Raw genomic sequence first — 16126 nt, 5'->3', positions numbered from 1 at the left:
GGGGGGGGGGGAAATGATCTTATGAAATGCATGGACAGCAGTTGCAACAAATGCATACCAGACTATCCTCTTGGCTGGTAGATTCTACAGCTGACCTGTAGCCACTGTACATTGGATCATCCAAAGCTTGGTAGGTAAGAATTTTTGAAGGAACCCTCTCATATTCAACACATAGCAGGTACGAATTAACAATACCTACAGAAAAGCTCGAAGGAAAAATTCCCAAATGTAAAATAACCAGAGCCAAAAAAAAAAAAAAAAAAAAAAAAAAAAAAAAAAAAAAAAAAAAAAAAAATCTTACAACTCCATCTCTCTGAAAAAAAAAAGAGAGGAGATATTTACTAATGAAACATAATCCAACCTTCTAAAGAAGTGGCAACACCGAGGAAATTTTTTACCACCAAGTTGTGCAGATCTTCTCCAGCCCAAATAGGGTAAATGCATATGTTTACAACCAAACAAACAGCGGCACCAAGGGCAATAAGCAGGAAGCGAGATACTGCTGTCTCGATAAATTGCTTCGTCCTATACCCAGATACCATTATGAAACAATATGTCAACAAGAACACCCGAAACCCATATTCATATGGCTTCATCGTGGGGTATAGTTTCGCAAAGGATGAAATGAATCCTAATCAAACACAATAGATGCCACAACCACAAAAGAACAAAAAGAAAACAAAAGCACATGTTATGAATGGGAAAGAAAATAAAATGTAAACAAAGAACATAACATTTATAGCATAAAGTTTCATTCTCATGATCATAAGATTCATACCTACAATAAAAATACTGATAATAATGAAAACTTCTTCCCACTCTCCAGTCAGTGTACACAGCTCTGCCATGCCCAGAGCAAGTCCTCCAGCAGACAATGTCCCCAACCCACGATTAAGCCCTTTGCTAAGGGTTGCTCCTGCAGATCAAAATATGCACTTAACAAACTCAAAACGCATAGCCATTCAAAGACAAAACACAGGAAGACAATAACTGAATGACGACAGATAAGTAATTCACATTAAAACATTTTAAAGTAACCATTTTTCTCTGTCAATCTGTAAGAGAAGCTCAAACAAGAAACAAAATCAAGGATGAATTGTTCTTACCTATGCTGAACTCAAAGACGACGACAACAGTGAGAAGAGCCCAAACAGAGTAACGACTGAGAGACTTGAATGGTTCTTGTTTCAAGAATATAAGCACGGATAATAACACCAATGCTAGACCAATCTTAGCTCCGAATATGACCTTCCTGGGATCCGAACGACCGAATTGCCATGCGTTAATTAACATTTGTGGCAAACCGTTCCAAAATTTGATAATTGCATCTCCTAGCCGACCGAAACACCCGCATCTAGTTTCTTCAACTTCAGAGTCTGACCCAAGAAGTGAATAACCCTTATGCAGAAGCAGTCTCTCCCTGCTCTTCTCTGCAAAAATATGCTTCATAGATCCAATCTTTCCCGCCATTTGTCTCCTCTTTTCCTTCACTGCAGAGAAGAGAATCAGATCAGCCAACGAAGCCAGAGAAGAACAAAAGTAAAGATCAGAATTTATCCATCACAGAAGATCCACAAAGTAATCGGAAAAACTAAACTCTTAAAACTGAGAATGAAGTAACAAACACAAAAAGATCACGGCTTTATCCATGACAGCAGAGCCAAGAAGAAAATCCAAAATACCAAATTCAACACTGAGGTCATAATGAATGGAAAAATGAAAAAAAACCCAGAAAACGAAAAGAAAACAACATCATCCCATGTTCCCAATAATCCCATTCTATTGCAAGACCAAATTATCCGAAAGAAGAACAAAATAAAAATGCAGAGGAAGGACATATTCATTCACTAAGTCGAAGCTGCATACGTTGGAAGTCTTCAACTATCCAGATATCTGCATATCTCCATGAACCAGGTTGAAAGCTTGAAGCAGGGAAAGAGATTATCCAGGAGTCCTGGTTTTTAAGAACAACTATAGTGAGAGAGAGAGAGAGAGAGAGAGAGAGGCGGAAAAGGCAAATTTGATGATAATGATCTGATGCCGATGCGTGCAAAGGCATTCAATTAGAGGGGCAAATGCGTCTTTTCATAAAATTATGTGTCTGAGTCTAAAATATGCGACCAATTACGGGGTAGGGTTCCTTTGGATGATTGTGCGGGCCCAATGAAAGCATGGTTTCCGATACCGAATCGGTTTCGGATCAGAAAGGACCGATATCGATCCGATCCCAGTTTGAATGGGTCTGTATAAAATATAAATCCTCTGATTGTGCTTATCGATCCAATGATACGTATAATCCTCTGGTTGTGCTTATCGATCCAATGATACGCATCTATTTAAGAACAAACCATCAATGTGGGTCTCAAAACCATCAATGGAATTTTATGATTTCACAAGAGTGAGATAGTAATTTCGTTGGCTACTGTGTCGGGCGCAGTGGTCAGGAATCCTCTCCCTATTAAATAATGTCGTTTTGCGATCAGCATCGTCGAACTATAGTTAATAAATCAGAGAGAGAGAGAGAGAGAGAGAGAGAGAGAGAGAGAGAGAGAGAGACCTTGGAATGTAGTCATGTTTCCGGACGGTCCGATAGCGAGAGAGCCAACGAGTGCTAATGACAAAGGGAAGGTCAAACTTGAAATGCAGCCATCTTACCGTACGATCAGATAGCAGGTTGAGCTTTGAATGGCCGTTGGATTGGATAAGGGTATTTGACCGGTAGAGAAACTTCATTATTCGTCAATGCCCACAAGTATAAGTTATAACCTTTTGTTTTGTTTTGTTGTTTTTTTGGGTATAAAGTATAGGTGAGAAATTTTGTGCATGGTGGATGATGATGTATACAATTATCGGATGAGGCTAAGGTGTGCATCGTAAATTCTCATTCCCATTTCAAAGGTTGTGTGTACAGACCATGCATCATCCAAGGCTACGGTATAGTGTTCCTCTCAACCAATAATTCTTCTATCTCCTTGGAGTTATTCCAGATTTCTTCTATTCTCCATCCTCCATCTTCCATCCATTGATTGCTTCAGCCCATAGAGAATGCGTCGAGCTCTGACCTCCAAAACTTGACTTGAAACATATGCATAAAACCTTTTGCCTAAAGTTTAAGCGTATTGTTTCAACTAGGGACACCCCTTTTTATTGTTCACTGAGGCTGTGAGATCAACTTCTCTATCATGAATAATTCGTTAGATGGAGGATTCTCTAAAAGTTAGTTGAAAGACATTGTGACTTGTGCCAATGTTGGACCAATGAGAATGTGAACGGAAGCATCAATAAGGGGCATCAATAAGGGAAAGACTTTTATTTTTCACGGGGCTAGGTAGTCATTTCATATCCTCATATCTAAGGTGCAACGGCCATGTTGTCTTTTAAAGTTCCTTTTTTTTTTTTTTTACTATTTGACAATTAACTTAAGGTAGAGAGAATACTAATTGTTTGTATGCGGCTAGGGGTGTCAATTCTTAAACCGAACCGGTAAAACTGGCCAGACCGAACATATAACAACACGGACCGAACCAAACCGAAGCCTTATTGGGTCGGTTCGGTTTGGAGTATTGCAACCCCAAAACCAAACCGAACTGCACCGAAAACCGGATGAACCCGAAACTAAACCGAAACCGGCTCAAAACCTGGACCGAAACTGAAACCAAACCGGTAAGAAACCGAAACACTCCAAAATTCATTAAAAAAATCAAAATTTGCCTAGTTTTGTAAACATTTGTATGGAAAGTCGAATCCAAATTGGACCAAAAACCAAAACCAACCCGGTTACAAATCGATTTAAGAAACCGAAGATAAATCGAAACCAAACCGCATCGAAACCGAAACCAGAATTTCCTTATTGGTTCGGTTTCAACTTTCCCACACAGAAACCGACTCAACTCAAACCAAAATCGAGCCAGACCGACCGATTGACACCCCAATATGCGGCCAATGAGAACATGCATTGAGAATCCGATTCCTCTCTGACAACTTGTTTAACCATTTTATTTTCCGTCCATTCAACAACTGTGACATGACTTGGATACACATCTCAACACCTATCAACATCTAAGAATGTCTAAGTCATCCTAACTATTGAATAGGTGTAAAATAAATGATTGTCGTTGGAAAAAAATTTCTCTATGCAGTCAACTACTCAAGCATCGATCGAAAAGGAAATGGGATAGTCATTTCATCCCTATGCATTCAACTACTCAAGCATCGAAAAGGAAATGGGATAGTAATTTCCCTTTAACCTAAGTTTGTTCAAGTGGACTTCCTAATTCCATGATATGCTTGCTTGAGACTGAAGATTGTCTATGGTACAGGGTAGCATCACGCATGTCTATGGTTATTAGTGGTGACCCACAACTTCTCAGTAATCTTCTTGGGATTTTCAGATCAGATCCAGCCCAATCAAGATTGTGGGACCCATGCATTATGTTCCTTTGATAAGACGTGAGGTTAAGCTGGTTCTTTGTCTACATCTTAATAAATATAGGTCATAAAAAAATCACAATAAGAAAAGATGTTCAGAGTCGGTTGTGCGGACCCATGGGACACAATGGCGGGCCCCACTCGTAGTGTGCTTTCCTTTCTACTCCCATCGTCCTATGTGATAAGTGATAACCAAATAAATGATTTTTATTTATTTTTATTTTTTTTATTTAAATAGGAAAGAGGGATAGTTTTGGTTGTTATGCTATCCCAGTATAGTTTTGGTTGTTATGCTATCGCAGTACCTAAAAATTAAGAATGCTAGCAAGATTTTAATCATAGGATTTGATCAAATTGAATTAAACCGTTGAATGAAGAAAAGATATTCAAACTTTCAATTTACTATTACTCCATCTTTCCTTTCCCTCTTTCTCTCTCTCTCTCTCTCTTTCTTTCTCTTAGTCAGAAAAATCATTCCTTTTGCCAGATCCAGTTGGAGAAAGTGAATTCCGATGAGATCTCTAGACAAAGAGAACAGGTGAAGTCGTTGCGAGATGGCTGGTGCTAGATTGCCGGCCAAGAACATGATTATGGGGTAAGTTACGATTTTAAAGCGTGGTGAGATGTTGAAGCCGATTTCTTATAAACCCTAATTTCTTCTTCTTCGTCTTCTTCTTGATAAATCTAAAATGGAGTTTTCTGGAATTGTCTTTCAGAATAGCTAGCAGATCCAAACTGATGTTTTTGCATTCAATCTTATCCTTTCACCATGGAGAAGTAGCATCTTAATTATGATTTTCTCTGTCAATTTAAACTAGAGGGAATACGAAAAGATGCGAAAGGAAACGAGGTACTTTTAGGACCAGTGAAGTCCTTAAGCCCCACCTCCATGGATTTCACTATTTTCTCGTAGGTTCTACATTTTTTACTTTTCAATATTCTTTACCAACCAAAAAATAATGAGATGTTGAAGCCGACGGAGGATTGAGTTCGTGGTGTCGTCATGGAAGAGGCAAACATCAATGAAGTTCTGGTCTTGTATTCGACGAAACGATTAGGTCCGGAGTTGAATATGGTTCTGAAGCAGATTGGTTTGATAGATATTGAAGCCGATTTCTTATAAACCTTAATTTTTGAATACTCCGATCAAAAGCCACCTGAGATAGTGAGGGAGAAGAATATGGAATTTGTGGAAGAGAGAGGGAAAATCGGAGATATTGAAGGAGAAGAAAAGTGATGGTAGAGCGTCCGGACTGAGTAGGTTATGTAAGACAACAAGTACCCAATAGAATTGATCTAATCTATCTAATCTAACGGTTTACATTCATTAGCATACCTGATACCTGGTTATCCTGCTAGCATTCCTATCATTTTTTCTTTAAATAAATGTCTTTTTCTTAGGAGTGATGTTAATTATACCTCTACTGAATAGTTTTTTTTTTTTTGGAAATTTTTTCTTCAATCATTTGGTGAGATTCAACATTCTATTCTAGGGTTCCTAAATCCTTTTGACTCATGTTTTCTTTCATTCAAGATTCAACCCTGTAATAACTGGAGCCTCATGCATTGGGACACTCTTTTTTCAAATTCAACTCTATCAAAAATAGCCTTAGGTATTAGTCTTAGATTAGTCGGTACATATTAGTATCAGTCGATACTAATATTGTATCAATACTTGATAATATTGACTAGAGATACAGTAAAGACAAATCATAATATTATCAAAATATAATATGATACCGATTTCTTTGAGGGTAAAACTATCTAGGCACCGTTTGACAACATTCATTTTCTGTTGTTTCTACGCTTTTTTGTCCTTAGAAACGGAGAAACAACCTAAAAAACGTTTAATAAAGTTATTTTGTTTCACCCATTTCTAGAAACATAAATAAAATTTTTGCATATTTACAATTCTAGAAACAATTTTGACGATACAAGTCTTGTTTCATTGTTTCTATAAACGAATTTGAGAAAAAAATAAGATTGTTGTGCCCGATAAATCTCTCAACTATTTAAACCTAAAAAGAGAGAGGCAACCGAACCCTCCCTCCCTTTTGGGCATTCGATGATACTATTGGGTTTTTTAGTGGTATTATTACTACAAAAAACGTTTTGAGAAGCATGTTTATCAAACACCAAAAAATTAATTTTTGTTTTCAGAAATATTATCAAACGGTGCCCTAATACAATCAATATGATATGTATCAGTACATTAACAATATCTATCAATCGAATACCAATATTTAAACCCATGCTATCAAATTGCCTCCTAACCCTTTAAATATGGATATAAGCTGAACAATCTAGGTGAGATTGCAAAATTATTTCTTTTTAATTTCCCAAAAATTATATCCCCTTACTTTCTTTGGTTAATATTATATTTCTTTATTGGAAGGTTCTAAAAGCATGGCTGATAATGGTTGAATTTATAAGTTTTATTAATTTGTAGAATAGACTAGAAAAAGAGCCTTTGATCCCACCAACAATCATTTTCATGGCCTGAGAATATATTATTGATTTCAATAATTTAGAACCCCTCTATTTTTTTTTCCCCTTTTAATATAGAAGCCCTTGCTAGTTGTCACGTAGTAGAAGCTGCCGGGCAGCTGCTGCGCTCACGTAATCGCTTTCTCTTTCTATTTCAAGGATCACCTTTTTATGAGTTTTACTAATAATTATTTATTTTTCTATTAGGGCATGATGGCTTAATGTTTAGCAAAAGATTCAATAATGATGCGGATTAGGAAGTTCTAGGTCAGAAAAACTCTGATTGCCTTAGTTGAAAAGTGATTTAAGGACAATTAAAAATATGAAGAGTGTCAAAAAAATGTTTTTTTATGGGGCTAGGGTAAGTGGGGTTGGGGGTGGGGGTGGGGGTGGGGTGTATCATATTAACTAGTTATTAAGTGGCTGATGATTTAAAGCTTAAGAAAGAAAAAATATTTTTTTCTTCCTTTAATACATTGTGAAAGCTTATATAAAATAATAATAAAAAAATAATATTTTATTGTAATTTCAATAAGTTATAATATTCCTGGTGATGTAGGAATTTAGAAAAAATTATTTTTATTTCTTTAATGTCTATAAACTCAACTCAAGGAACCTTGCATCCTGTTCCACCCATGCACCACTATCCAAGATTCATGCCAAAGGCTTTGGCTACATGCATTTTGCTTTCCTAAACCCATTTATTGATATTATGTAGTATCTGATAGGATTGATGATTTTTTTCTCAAGGAAAGCACATGAGTTTTGACTTGATCATAGAAAATAGCATGAAATAGCAAACAATGCAAGAAAGTTAAAGAAATCCTTTTTGGAGAAGTTTAGATTGCTTAAATATGATCTCAAGAAATTGTAGGATTGTGTTTTAGGCTTCTTCAAAAGGGATTGAGTTGGGAAATAGTCTCACTTGTAAAGTGGGGATAAAACTACGTATATTATGATTTTCTCCAGATCCCGTAATGACGGAAGCCTCATGCACTAGCATTATGTCATTTAAAATGTAAATTTGACAAGCCTAACCCTTTTATTTTATTTCATATTTTGTGTGAGTACATGCATATGTATGAACGTGCATATGCTCAGGCATATGAGAGTGTATGTGTGCACGGATACGTATGAGTGTGCGTGTGCATGGGAACCTAGCTTTGCAGGTTCTACCAATCTTAATTTGGGACCTGCCAGTGTTAGGTGTAAGTTGTTCCAATAAAACCAGATCTTATAATGTGTAATTAGTCATTATCAGTGCAAAGGGTGCAACCCAGATCGAGCTAGGCTTAACAATAATTTTATTTTTTTAATGAAAACGAAAATATACTTAAATAAAAAAAAAAGTATCCAAACCCATAGTCATAGTTTCCCTTTGGTTTTTAATTATAAACCTATAATTAGCTAATTTATGGGCTATAGAAACCCAAGCTCTATCCTATTTTATAAAAATTGATGGGCCTCAATAACTTAATAATAGAGTTTTTTTTTTTATTCAATCAAAATAAAACAAGACACTAAACATAGTTACATAAATTATACATCATATTCGACTTATATATGGATTGTTTTTTCTTTGTTATAGCCTCTTTGGCAATAGATTTGAGTTCTCCCACATATCTATTATTAGTTGGGGTGGTTGGGATGGTTATCCATCTCTAAATATAATAACATTAGAGTCTTTGGTCATATGGTTAGCAATTATTCATACTTCTTCTAAAAATATATTCTAATTTCTTCAGCATCACTCTATACAACGTCCATTTTCCACTTCAAAGTTCTTGCATTCGACATCCCTTTGAGCAGCCCTAGAGTCTTCGCCTCACCAATTTTTCCTGTCAACAAATAATTTATCTTACATAAGATGCATTTTTCTGGAAAACAAAGCAGATCGCCCAAGCAGATATATTAATGTTAACTTAATGATAAGAGTTACCATTAAGATGAACAAAAAATAGCTCCCCAGCTCCACAAGTTAGCAGGGGTATTATGGCTAAATTGAATACCTCTCTTATCAAAATTCATTTTTTATACAGCAAGATCTTGGAACGAGTGGAGGATTGCATGGATTGTGGAGATAATCTCCATAACTATGTGATTGAAAAGAAAAATGTCATCTACAAAAAAACAGAAGAGTTATCTCTCAGGGGTAAACCTATAAAATTTAACTTATTTAAATAAATTAAGAACTGTATAGATAGAAAGGAATCAAGACAAAACCATACCATGGCTATAGTAAAGAGGTATGGACTTGCAGGCATACCCCTAGAAGGCTCCATAAAATCAAAATAACCAATTCAAAAAAAAAAAAAAAAAAACTATCTTGCAACTTGATTGAAAAAGTATAAGATGAAACCAGAAATCTGACAAAGTTAAACTTGTAGAACTGTGGCAACACAAGAAAGTGGGAATCGGGTATTATAAAAATCTTAGCCAATTTAACCAAAAAAAAAAAAAAAAAAAAAAATTTGCCCAATTGATACATTGAATTCAAACAATAGATAAACAACTTAACAGAAATTTAGACAAGTTTGAACTCAACATTCATTCATACAATTTAAGGAAAATTAGTAAAGTGAGACACAAACACTTATACTGGTTAGACAACCTTGCCTAGCCTATACCCACTCCAAGAAGTTCCTCACTCTTGCGTTTCACTATTTTGATTACTTCAATGGGTAGTAATCAAACCATTACAACGTAGTTTTATACGGCTTACCACGCAACTGCTAATTGCTTTATGGACTCATAACTAACCCAATGGTTTTCTGAGGTTCACCATTAAACAATATTTTTCAAACTATTGCCACCACCTTGTAAAAAGGGGATGTTGAGTTTTTCCAAATCAATAAAGTGCAACCGATACTAGCCAAAGGTACAAATTACAAGCTCAATACACAATCCCTCTATGTAGGGCACAACTTACTCTTTGAAGCTCGGATTGATATAGTAATTTGTTTTCCTACTCAAACTAGATTCAGAGAGATATAACTTTCAAGTTTAGCCAAAATCTAATTCCCAATGCACAACCACTTAAATCATCTTAAAGTTGCAAGAAATGCAGATATAGGGTGCATGAGTAGATGACCAATCAAATTAACACCAATGAGTCGGTAAAGCGACAAGTGTATTTTTGGTTGCTACTATCACATGAGTCGGATGCCCTTCAACTCTCTTAGAAGTTTATTAGTTGATTGCCATATATTTTATCAACTGATTGCCACCGACAAGCTAGTCAAGTGATAATTAAGCCATGTTTACCGTGTGGAATGAATGTATGTGGATTGGATTTCAGATCAGGGCAAGTTAAAGAGCATGTTAAAGCAGAACTAGTAAAAAGACCCATAAAGGGCTTGAGCTAGCTAGATAGGCTCAAAAATCAGCAATTGAATTGAGAAGGTTTTTCCCAATTGACCAGGAAAGACTAGCAGAAGAGGGTAGGGCTAGAGGGCAGATTTCGTCTATTGTCAATTTCTCCTTTGAGCTCTTGAGTAAAGATCAGCCGTTTGTAAACAAAGAAGCTGGTTGATTAGCAGGTAGTTGATCATACCAAGATGTGAAATCTATATTTTGACAACTTTTTTCCAAATAAATTTCTAAATGTTCTAATTAGAAAATACCCAATTTAGATCATTTGTCTACTAGAGAGGGTCTACCAAAAAGTTTAAGAGATGTATATCATTATGTTATATTTTGGACTTTTTGGTCATAGGTGTCTAGGGAGACCTAGGTTCTATGTGAATCACTAAATGCGATCTTAGGATACAATGATAAGAAAATACTTAGTACAAAACCCTAAGACTAGAGATGACATTTGATGAAGATCTTATGAGAAGTCCCTTGAAGTTCTTGACCCACTTGTCGAATTATCTCTATATATGTTATTGGTCTTACTCAATGCTCTTGATACCAATTTTAATTGTCATTCGTTATTGTAGACGGAAAGCCAAGATACTTGACCAACTAAGGAACAAATGCAATACAAACCATTCTGCACACTATGAAAATTAAAAAGGGAGGTGTAATAAACTATTAAGAGTAATTTTTTTCACCCTAAAACACAAGTGAAGAATCACAAAAAACACTTGTAGATGCCATGTTTCAACAATCTCCCATTTTTGGTGATGACAAATTAGTGTGTGAAAAATAAGATATGTTCCCCCACAACCCATGACTAAGAAGAGTACGCTAATTAGGAATACTAAGCAAGAGAACTAGATCATAGAGCATACAAAAGGAATGCAATGAAATGGATGTTGTACATGCATAAGCCAAAGATTAGAGAAACCATATTTCTCCCCTTAAATAACTCAAAGTATGCACAACAAACATATCTAATAATTATAACACCTCCACACTTTCTCCATATATTTCTCCCCCTTATCATCGACAAAAATGAGAACATATAAAGGATCAGAAATTACATTAAGTAAAGGATATGTCGAAGAAGGTAAGAAATAAAAGATTTCATAACCAATGGAATGCAGATTTTATTAACCAACACTTTCAAGTCATTAGAGATAGATGATCAAATAGAATTCAAGGAATGACAGAAGTCAAGAAGAAAAAAAAAGAAGATTGGTTAAAAAACAACAATATTACACATAGCACAAACATACAATAATAAAAGGAAACAAGAGAGACGTGAACAAAAAGACTTCTACTAGAGAGAAAAATGAGATATCCATCTCATTAAGGAGAAGGATGAATGGAAGTGAAGGAAAGAAAAGATAAGGAGGAATGAATGGAGAATGAGAAAGAATCCCAATGAGGATGACTAACACACAACAAAATACAAACAAAGAAAAAAAAGAAAAAAACTATAACTAATAGAAAGACAAACAAAAACACAAGGAGAATATCTAGGACAAAAACCGAATAAAAGACAAGTTAAATAATATACACCAACGACGAGTAAACAAGTGATAAAATGAACCATAAAAATCTCAAGTTCATGAAGAATGTCAAGGAGTTTTCTTGAAAACATTGGCCTTCATGGCTATGAGTAGGAAATTTTCTATGAACAATGTTAATATGCTGTAGAGCCTCAGCAACTTTTTGTAGTTTCTGTTTTTATTTTATGAATAAAAAAAAAAAAAAAAGAAAAGACAGGCCAGGTAGTTACCAATTACAATGACTTAAGTCACAAAAGTACAAAAAGCATATCATGTTATTAATAGGTAAACCATGAGACACCCAATGGCCCACAATATTTTTCCATTTGATTCTAAATTTGGAAAAAATAGATTCCTAACAAGTCAATGTAATATTACTAGGCTACCATGGTTCATGTATGTGCCTAAACAAAAGTTTCAACAGATAAAAGTACCCTTTGTACAAATAATTAGTTACCAATTAAGCATATGTTGGGTCTACTTAACAGTCAAAGGTAGAAGACAAATGACCACATTAAAGGAAATGAGCTACTAGGGTTTCTTGGTTGGTTGGATCCATGTCACTCTCAAAGTTGGAAAAACAGGAAACGAACATAACAAAACAGATCCTATGATAATTATCATAGAACTACAACACACTCATGTAAGAACCTAACTAACATTAGGTGCTTAGCAAGAGGGAAAACATCAACACAAAGCAACTAAACAATTATAAATGTGAAGCTCTAAGACAGTAAGAACCAAACATGCATCTCAATTAAAAGAAGAAATAAGAAGAAGTTCTAAACAATCTAAGCAAGCACTAACAACTTTAGTTCTTGGTATCGGTACCAGTATCAGTCTTTAACGATACGAATACGATACTAATATGGATCGGGTCAGTGTGTTATATGTATCGATCATTTTTGCCCTTGTTTTTTTGAATATATATATATATATATATTTGTACTATTTTACCCTTGAGATGATATGGGCAACTGATCCGGATTGATCAAGTATCAGGTATCGGTCTCAACCGATACCGATATGGTATGGCTGATACAATATTGATACTTGAAATCATGCTCACAAGGCACAAAACTCTATTACCGAGAGAGAGAGAGAGAGAGAGAGAGAGAGAGAGAGAGAGAGAGAGAGAGAGAGAGAGAGAGAGAGAGAGAGAGAGAGAGAAGAAGAAGAAGAAGAAGAAGAAGAATTCCAATTAGTGAAATATTAATAAGGAATCAAACAATCTAACTCAAAAACATAATAAGTACAAGTACTACTCAAGGAAGAAGGAAGAATAAAAAAGGCATACCCAGTGCACAAAGCTCTGACCATTGCGGGGTCTGGGGATGATCATAATGTATGAGGAGAAAGTGTTTCCCAATGATCATCATACTTCAACCATGCTTTAACATGGGACAATAATTAAACAAGCATGATTATAAGACTAAGAGTGGGGAGATAGATTGCCATTTGCAGCAATTTTACCAACTAAGCTCAAACCATATTACAGGCCTTTCGTAAAACTAAGCTACCTCCTAGAGAGGGATGTTCAATGCCATTTCAACACAATTAGCGTTCTTACACGAGCATGTTAAACATAAACTAGTAAATAACATAAATTTCATTAGCAACTTTAGGGTATAGAAAATTGGATCCGGCTCATCTCTTGAGCGTTGATCGCCCAGGTTAGCCCATAGCTACCTAGGCGATTGACATGTGTCCAAGCAGTCATCCAACGGCTATGCTTCTATCGACCAGTAGAGGTGCCACGCCCAGAGCCATTGGATCACCGCTTGGACATGTATCGATCGCCGAGGTAGTTATGAGCAAGACCTGAGCGATCAACGCTCAGGAGAGGATCCCAATTCTAGAAACAATAGTTAGCATAGGAAGTACTAAGAAATCAATGTCCCAACAATTGCTCATGGCAACTCCCGAATTGATCTAGACATAATTTAGACCCATAACTCAAGCTCTAAGGGCTTAATTAAAGCATCTAAGATAAACACAATTAGCTAGGGGCAATGGTTTCAGGGACAAATGATCATTATACCTTACAACATATATCCCAAGGCCTCAGGTTGGGGCCATACATTAGAGAATTTGGAATGGCTTTTTCGAATTGGGCTGGGCTGGGCGTAAATGGCTAGACTACGATAGACGATTTATTTGGTCTATCAGACATGAGTTTCACCCCCTGGTCTGCCTGAATCCGAATCTGGATCCTCGTTGCGTAGTTGCGTTTGCCCCTTATCCGAACTCAGCAAAAGCACCGTAGACCTCTCTCTCTCTCTCACTCTGAGCAAAAGATGTTATCCATGGCGATTCAACCTGGTGTTAATGGAGCTTTCACACGCTCCTGCTTTCCTCCTCACAAACTCGTCTTCAAGCCCCTGAAATCATCCATTACTTTCAAGCCAAAGGTCTCATCTTTACATCTAACGACCCTCGCGGAGTTCAAATCGAGACCCAACAGAAAAGGAGTAAAGCTTTCTGCTTCAGCTGCTGCAACCGAAGCAGTTCAAGAAGAAAAATCTTCCGAGGATTCAGCTTCTGTTGCTCCAGAAGATTCAGAACCAGTTGAAGAAAAAAAGGTTTCACTTCTCTCTCACTCTCAATTGGACACCTTTTTCTTTTAATATATATATATATTTTGGATTTCTTACATATATATATTTTGGATTTCTTACATATATATATTTTGGATTTCTTACTTTCTATGGTTAATACTGTTTCAGTGTTTTGTTTGTGTTGAATTTCTCTCTGTTCTTTGAATGTTTGTAGAAGCTTGGAGTGGTTGTTAAGGCAATGGAGAAACCCAGGCTGGTTTTGAAGTTTATTTGGCTTGAGAAGAATATTGGTCTGGCACTCGACCAGAAGATTCCAGGTCATGGCACCATTCCGCTTAGTCCGTACTATTTTTGGCCGAGGAAGGACGCATGGGAAGAACTGAAGTCCTTATTGGAGAGTAAGCCATGGATATCACAGAAAAGGATGATTATCCTTCTTAATCAGGCTACTGATATCATCAATTTGTGGCAACAGAGCGGTGGCAATTTGTCATAACTTGTTAAATTTGGAAGGGGGAAACAAATCCTTTGCAGTTGTGTCTTACAATTAGTTTGTTCTCTGCATAGTTTAAGCTCTATCTTAGTTTGTTGAAATCTATGGTGCTCTAGTTCTTTGGGCTACTTGTATTTCTCTACATTTAATTTTAATGAAATCTTCATTTTTTTTCTTCCTCTTTTTTTCCGTAAAAGTTTGCGATAGATTTTGCAGTATTGTAGTCATATTTCCTGTTTACAACAGAAAACTCCTTATCAAGATTAAAGTATGACCATAGAGAGCAGTCAGGCTAGAGAAATTAATCTTAACTTTGGAGTTAGAGGTTTGGGTGTCTCTTTGAAGTCCATACTCTGTGATTTGGGGTTCTCTATCTATCTAGCTCCCTCTGAAAGGCAAAAATAAAATCTTCACTCCTTCAGGGGTGCACATAGGTTGAAGCACATACATGCCTAGTGACCTTTATGATGATTTGATGAATTTTCTTCTTGATAGCATTAAAATATTCACCTTCGTCATAGTGTGAATTGGAGAAGATATAAAGTGCATTTTGGTTTGATTGAGTCAGCTTTAGAATCTGGAGTTTGAAAATCTTAGGGCAGGTGTGTCATAATGTTTTTCCCAAATTTGACGTGGCTCAACTTCTTAGAAAGATTTGTTTGTACTTTTCTGCTGAAGAAGACTAAATTTGTTGCCTTTTCTTTCGTTGCGATATCCTAACCTAAGATTCTCTGGAACATAGGTATCTATTTACTTGATTCCTATTTTGGTTAGACAATGGTGATATTCTGGCTCTTCAATCATTCAGAATTAGTTGATTTAAAAGGAGGACCTAATTACTTTGACATGCTTTTACTTCAAACAAATGTTAGGAAGACTAATAAACTACTATCTGAAAGTGTGTGCATAGTAGCCACTTATCTGCATACTGTTACTGACACATCTTATTACTCGAAGAGCATTAATGCAGTGCTAAGCCTGAACCGGTAAGATCCAGTGGGAAATCAGCTTGCAACAGGATCACAGGTAAGGGATATACCCAGATTCAAGAGAAATTGAATATCTCAAAAGGACTATAATTTTGTTCAAATTCTGGTTGAAGGCTGGTCTTAACAGGATATGTAGTCCTGTCAAACTTGGTTTGAATCTGATGGACAGATCCACAGATATCGAGTTTACTGGAGTAGGATAGCTTAAGTTCTGCAAAATTGCAGGACAGATTAGAGTTCTAATCAGAATTCAGTTAAGAGCTTGAAAAGCTG

General features: G+C 36.1%; 2 protein-coding genes across 2 annotated transcripts in view; one reads left to right on the top strand and one right to left on the bottom strand.

Moving 5' to 3' along the window:
* The window catches only part of LOC122092692 (aluminum-activated malate transporter 9-like), a 4771-nt gene extending 2771 nt beyond the window's left edge, over positions 1 to 2000 (bottom strand). The window contains exons 1-5 of the mRNA XM_042662930.1: positions 1867 to 2000; positions 1107 to 1490; positions 779 to 916; positions 362 to 631; positions 59 to 195 (exon numbers count right to left, since the gene is read on the bottom strand). Of these exons, the coding sequence (XP_042518864.1) occupies positions 59 to 195; positions 362 to 631; positions 779 to 916; positions 1107 to 1470 (909 nt within the window). The 5' untranslated portion in view covers positions 1471 to 1490; positions 1867 to 2000. The remainder of the gene's footprint in view (positions 1 to 58; positions 196 to 361; positions 632 to 778; positions 917 to 1106; positions 1491 to 1866) is intronic.
* An 11999-nt stretch (positions 2001 to 13999) lies between these two features.
* Positions 14000 to 15043, top strand: LOC122093438 (30S ribosomal protein 3, chloroplastic-like). The gene is made up of 2 exons (XM_042663789.1): positions 14000 to 14395; positions 14586 to 15043. Exons 1-2 carry the CDS (start codon positions 14111 to 14113, stop codon positions 14865 to 14867), a joined length of 567 nt encoding a protein of 188 aa, XP_042519723.1. The 5' UTR covers positions 14000 to 14110; the 3' UTR covers positions 14868 to 15043.
* Positions 15044 to 16126: the final 1083 nt, after the last annotated feature.

This window comes from Macadamia integrifolia, chromosome 11, assembly GCF_013358625.1.
Source record: "Macadamia integrifolia cultivar HAES 741 chromosome 11, SCU_Mint_v3, whole genome shotgun sequence".
In the NCBI taxonomy this organism is placed as follows: domain Eukaryota; kingdom Viridiplantae; phylum Streptophyta; class Magnoliopsida; order Proteales; family Proteaceae; genus Macadamia; species Macadamia integrifolia.
This window is presented reverse-complemented; position numbering and strand designations above follow the sequence as displayed.

Coding starts and splice junctions, on each gene's coding strand:
- LOC122093438 (XM_042663789.1), top strand. CDS start 14,111: ATGTTATCCATGGCGATTCAACCTGGTGTTAATGGAGCTTTCACACGC. Junction 14,396..14,585: donor AACCAGTTGAAGAAAAAAAG/GTTTCACTTCTC, acceptor GAATGTTTGTAG/AAGCTTGGAGTGGTTGTTAA.